The 5,190-nt window shown below is 50.4% G+C and overlaps 3 protein-coding genes across 3 annotated transcripts; 2 read left to right on the top strand and 1 right to left on the bottom strand.

Moving 5' to 3' along the window:
* Positions 1 to 160: 160 nt before the first annotated feature.
* ETH_00009310 (uncharacterized protein) lies at positions 161 to 1,775 on the top strand (the record flags this gene model as incomplete). Its single annotated transcript, XM_013380604.1, has 1 exon — positions 161 to 1,775. A coding segment is annotated over one exon (1,615 nt), but the record flags the coding sequence as incomplete, so codon positions are not given.
* Positions 1,776 to 2,036: 261 nt separating this feature from the next.
* Positions 2,037 to 2,294, top strand: ETH_00009305 (uncharacterized protein; the record flags this gene model as incomplete). Its single annotated transcript, XM_013380603.1, has 1 exon — positions 2,037 to 2,294. One exon carries the CDS (start codon positions 2,037 to 2,039, stop codon positions 2,292 to 2,294), a length of 258 nt encoding a protein of 85 aa, XP_013236057.1.
* A 797-nt stretch (positions 2,295 to 3,091) lies between these two features.
* On the bottom strand, positions 3,092 to 3,382 carry ETH_00009300 (uncharacterized protein; the record flags this gene model as incomplete). Its single annotated transcript, XM_013380602.1, has 1 exon — positions 3,092 to 3,382. The coding sequence occupies one exon, from the start codon at positions 3,380 to 3,382 to the stop codon at positions 3,092 to 3,094; it is 291 nt and encodes a 96-aa protein (XP_013236056.1).
* Positions 3,383 to 5,190: the final 1,808 nt, after the last annotated feature.

Below are 5,190 nucleotides of genomic sequence, written 5' to 3'. Positions count from 1 at the left end.
GGGCCCCCGGGGGGCCCCCGGGGGGCTCCCCGTGGGACCGGCTGCAGCTGGAGGGGCCCCGGCTCGTGTTCGTGCTGTACCCTGTGGCGCTGCAGGCGCTGCCGCTGCCGAATCTGTTTTGCTGCTTGTTCTTTGGGTCTTTTGTGCTGCTGGGGATTAGCAGCGTGTCTTCGTTGATATATCCCTCTGTGGAGCTGCTGCTGACCGCGCGCTGCTGCAGCAGCAGCAGCAGCAGCGGCAGCAGGCGCTGGGCGGTGTGCCTGGGCCTCTGCGGCCTCTGCTGCCTCTGCGGCCTCTGCTTCTGCCGCCCCGGCAGCACTTTGCTGCTGCAGGCAGCAGACTTTTATTGGGGAGTTGTTGGTTTGCTGCTGATAGGGTTTTTGGAGACAGTCTCCTTTGGCTGGGTCTATGGTTTGGGGCGGCAGCAGCAGCAGGTGGGAGCAGCAGCAGCCCTCGGGCTGCTTGCTGCTTTTGTGGGGTCTTTGCTGCTGGCCTGCGTGCTGCTCTTCTTCGGCGGCAGCGCAGCAGCAGCAGCAGGAGGGCTTGCTGCTGCTGCAGCGCTCCTTGTCGGCGGCGCTGCTGCGTCGCTCTACCTTGCGGTCGCTTTCTCGAGGCGCAAGCAGCAGCAAAAGGCCCTCGCTGCTGCAGAAGCTGCTGCTGCTGCTGCTGCTGCTGCTGCCGCTGCTGCTTTCTACAGGGAGAAGCTTGCTGCTGTCCTCCGCGACGACTTCGCTCTCGCCGACGCTCCGGACGCAGCAGCAGCAGCAGCGGAGCCGCAGCAGCAACCAGCAGCAGCAGCAGCACCCGACACCGCTGCTGCTGCTGCTGCTGCTGCTGCTGCTGCTGACGGAACGCCCGCAAGCTGCGCAGCAGCAGCGGCGGGCAGCAGCAGCTCCTCTCCTGACCCCTCCCCCCAAGCCATTGCCATCCCCGCTGCTGAAGCAGCGGCTGCTGCTCCTGCTGCTGCTGCTGCTGCTGCAGTCCCCAGCACTTCCGCCTTCCTGTGCAGCCCGCGAAGCAGCCCGAACAGCCCCAGGAGCCCCGGCAGCCTCAGCAGCAGCAGCAGCAGCAGCAGCAGCAGCAGGAGAGTTTGCTGCAGACTGCACCGCACTGAAGGCGGACTGGCCCACTGCTGCTTCTGGCTTTTTGTGGGGAATGTGGAGCACCTGCGTAGACACCTGAATATCATAACTGCTGCTGCTCAAGGCCTTTTGCGGCTGCGGCCCTGCTGGTCTTTGCTGCTGAAGTATTTGCTGCCTGCTGCAGTGTGTCTGCTGCTATTCCAGAGTCTGCAGCAGGGGCTGCAGCCGCTGCCCATCGACCCGCAGGAGGCAGCAGCAGCAGCAGCAGCAGCGAGGGATCCAGCAGCAGCAGCTGCTGCTGCTGCTGCAGCCTCGGCCAACGCCTGGCACTACCAGGCGCCTGCTGCTGCTGTGCTGCTGCTGGTGCTGCTCATAACTGCTGCTGGCATCTTCTTCCCTTCAGCATTTGCCCCCCTTCTCCCAGCAGACATGAGCAGCAGCAGCAGCAGCAGAGCTGCTGCTCTCGGCAGAAGCAGGCTCAAGAGGCGCCGACACGCCAAAGCGGCGGCCTTGCTGCTGCAGCAGCAGCAGCAGCAGCTCTGGGAACTCAATAATCAGCTGCAGCTGAAGGAGTTACAAGGCAACAGCAACAACAGCAGCAACAGCAGCAGCAACAGCAGCAGCAACAGCAGCAGCAGCAACCACCAAGCACACTTCTGCGATCTGCCCACGCAAGCCTCGGAGGTGCAGTGACACTCCAGACTTAGCAGCAGCAGAAGCAGCAACAGCAACAGCAACAACGGCATGTGCAACAGCTAGAGCAGCAAAAGGGGAACAGGCAAAGAGCAACATCAGCGGCAAAGTCCAAAACGGCAGCAGCAGCGGCAGCAGCAGCGGCAGCAGCAGAAGCAGCGACAGCAGCAGCAGCAGCAGCAGCGGCGGCAGCAGCAGCAGCAGTAAGCAAGCGGCAGCAGCAGCAGCAGTAAGCAAGCAGCAGGAGCGCCGCCAGCCAAGATGGGAACAATGATGCACAGCTTAGACGCAGCAGCAACGGGAGAGCAGCAAAGGAAGCAGCAGCACCGCAAATGCCTAGGGTGCGTCTTGAAACGATGTTTCTGCTGCTGGTGCTGCTGCAGCAACTGCTGTTGCAGCTGCTGCGGCTGCAGTTGCAGCACAGGAGAGACGGCAGGCATCGGCAGGTTCATGCTCAGCAGCAGCAGCAACTGGTATTCTGCCTCGATTTTCGCAACTGCAGCAGCAGCAGCGAAGTAACACAAGCAGCAGCAGCATTTCTGGTTAGGCTGCTGCACAGTGGCAGGTTCAGGCAGCGCGCAGCAGCAGCAGCAGCAGCGGCGGCAGCAAGCCGCTCAGTTTTCTTTCTGCTTTTAATAGCATGGCCTGAAAAGATTTTTGTGTTTGCAGCAGCAGCAGCAACAACAACAGCAGAACTGGTAAACTTTATAATAGAGACGGCTGCAGCAGCAGCAGCAGCAAAGCTTGCGAGCCCGTGAAGCTGCGCAGCTATTTATTTTTTCAGAATAAGTATATTTATTATTTCCTCAAAAGATACGAAAAGTACCTTTTGGATGCATGCACATCCGGAACATGACTCTTTCCGAGACTTTTTGCATGCAAATGATGTTCGATTTAGAATATATTGCATTTATAATTCATATTTTGCATTCATAATTCATTTATTGCATTTAAATTTGCACATTTCGCGAAAAGTCTGCTGCAGTTGGAGGCGCAGCATGCATGCGCGGAGCTGTCTGTACACCTGAACGCACAGCAGCAGCAAACTGTCGAAAATGCAAAAAATGGAATTTTAAGAAGACCTTTAAATGCAGAATTCAATTCTAGTGTAGCAAAACGCAAAGTGCCTTTATTTCACGCTGTTGCGAGCCTTCATCTGCTGCGAAGGGGAATCCCAGCAGCAGCAACTGCAGCAGCAGCAACTGCTGCGGCAACAACTGCAGCAGCGGTGGCAGCAGCAGCACCAGCAGCAACAGCTACTGAGGGAGCAGCGATAGCAGGAGCAGCAACTGCAGCAGCAACTGCGGCAGAATCAGTTACTCTTGCAGCTGGCTTTTAATGCTACTTACGCATTGGTATTGGTGCTGTTGCTGTGGCAGCTTTTGCTGCAGCAGTTGCTGAAGCACGTTGCTGCAGCAGCCCCAGCAGCAGTTGCTGCTGCTACTGCAACGGCCACTTTGATTTCTGCAGCAGCTACAGCAACTGTTGCAGCAGAAGCTGCTGCAACAGCTGCTGTAGCAGTAGCAAGCTGCTGCGGCTGTTGCTGCTGCTTCTGTCCCCTGCTGCTGCTGCTTCTGCCCCTGCTGCTGCGGCCGCTCCTGCTGCATCTGACTCTGCTGTTCCTGGTGCTGCTGCTGCTGCTGCTGCTAGAAAGCAGCAGGATAGATTGATCTTTAGTGTTGTACTTGCTTTTTTATTTAATGTTTAATATATATTTAAAAGCATTTGCCGATTTGCTGCCCCATTATTACTTATTTCCTTTCTTTTTTTATTGTTTACTTGCTTTTTAAAAAGTCAAAAGGAGACAAAAGAAAAGAAATTTAAATGCTTTTTTCTTTTATAGTTGAAAAGCCAAAATCTCCACAAGTAATTCAAAAATAAAAGAAAAATAGTGAAAATAGAAAAAATGAAATAAAATAAAGTAAAATAAATGTATTAAACAATAAATAAATGTATTTGTTTGTGCAAGCCATTAGGTAAAGAGAAGCAGTTAACAGCTAGACCCTCACAAGGGTTTAGGGTCTAGGGTTAAGGGTTTAGGGTTTAGCTTAAGTGGATAGATAGCTTTGGCAGCAGAAAGGGAATAAATGAAAAATGAATTAAGTAAAAAGAGAATTAAAGGAAAAAGGAATTTAATGGAAAGTGAATTAAATGGAAAAGGAAGTAAATGAAGGGAAAGAATCAAATGAAAAAAGAATCAAAAGAAAAAGAATTAAAGGGAAAAAGAATCAAATGAAAATAGAATTAAAAGGAAAAGGCAATTAAAAGAAAAATGAATTTAATTTAATCGTAAACATAATATATATGTATATATATAAATTCTATACTTATATGTATGCTATATATGTATACATATAAATCTATTTATATTTATAAAATATAAATAGATTTATATGTATACATTCATATTTATGCGTACTATGCATTTATCCATATAGATGTGTATTTTACAAAAATATATATATATATATACTAATAAGTGTAATTAAATATATATATCTATATATAAATCTAATGAAAATAAATTACTTATTTATACCTGCATTTGTATTTATGAACTTGCATGCACATTTACACTTGCACACAAATATGCAACAAATATGCACTTTTTGCAAATGTCATTTCTTTCTCTCCTGCAGTTTTTCAGACTTACTGAAGAATCACTTCAGCATTATTTTTATACTACAACTGCACTACTTTTGTATTATTTTTGTATCATTTTCGTATTATTTTTGTATTATTTTTGTTTTATTTCTGCATATTTCAGGTATTCCAATTACAGGACGAATTGAACAACTAAATAAGCTATTTGTTGCCTCGGCGTTGCATTAATTGGCAGCGGAGACTCTTGGGAAAAAGGAAATGAAAAAGATCTGCAAAGGAGTTGTGGTTTTGCATTTGTTGCGGCTGTGTGCTGAGGTGTACGTACACCGCAAGTGCTGCAGCATTTGGGGTGTACGTACACCTCGGCGCACCCCCGAAACTGAGGGTTTCGGGTCTGGAAACGGTTCAATTTGATGAACCATTTGTTTCTAATTGAATAATTATGTTTAATCGAATTCTTTTTGCAAAAGAAAACCCTTTTTTTCCCGGATTTCCGCTACCTCGCGGCCCCCTGCCAACTCACTGCTGCCCAGCCCTCTGCATGCAGCCGCTTCAGCCCGGGGTACTTATGGGCTTTAGTAATTAAGAAGCTGTGCAGGGCTTTCAGAGTTGGCCGCAGCTGCTGCTTATCGTAGCCCCCAATCACCCTGTTGCTGCTGGTGCTGCTGCTGGTGCTGCTGCTGCTGCTGCTGGTGCTGCTGCTGCCGCTAGTTGCTCTGGGCGCGCAGCTTTTTTCCTGTTTGGGGTGTTTGCCGGGTTTGGTGCCGGGCGCTGCTGCTGCTGGAGCTGCTGCTGCTGCTGCTGCGCGCGC

The sequence above is a fragment of the Eimeria tenella genome, genomic scaffold, assembly GCF_000499545.2.
Source record: "Eimeria tenella Houghton genomic scaffold, Eth_scaff750, whole genome shotgun sequence".
NCBI classification, from domain to species: Eukaryota; Apicomplexa; class Conoidasida; order Eucoccidiorida; family Eimeriidae; genus Eimeria; species Eimeria tenella.
This window is presented reverse-complemented; position numbering and strand designations above follow the sequence as displayed.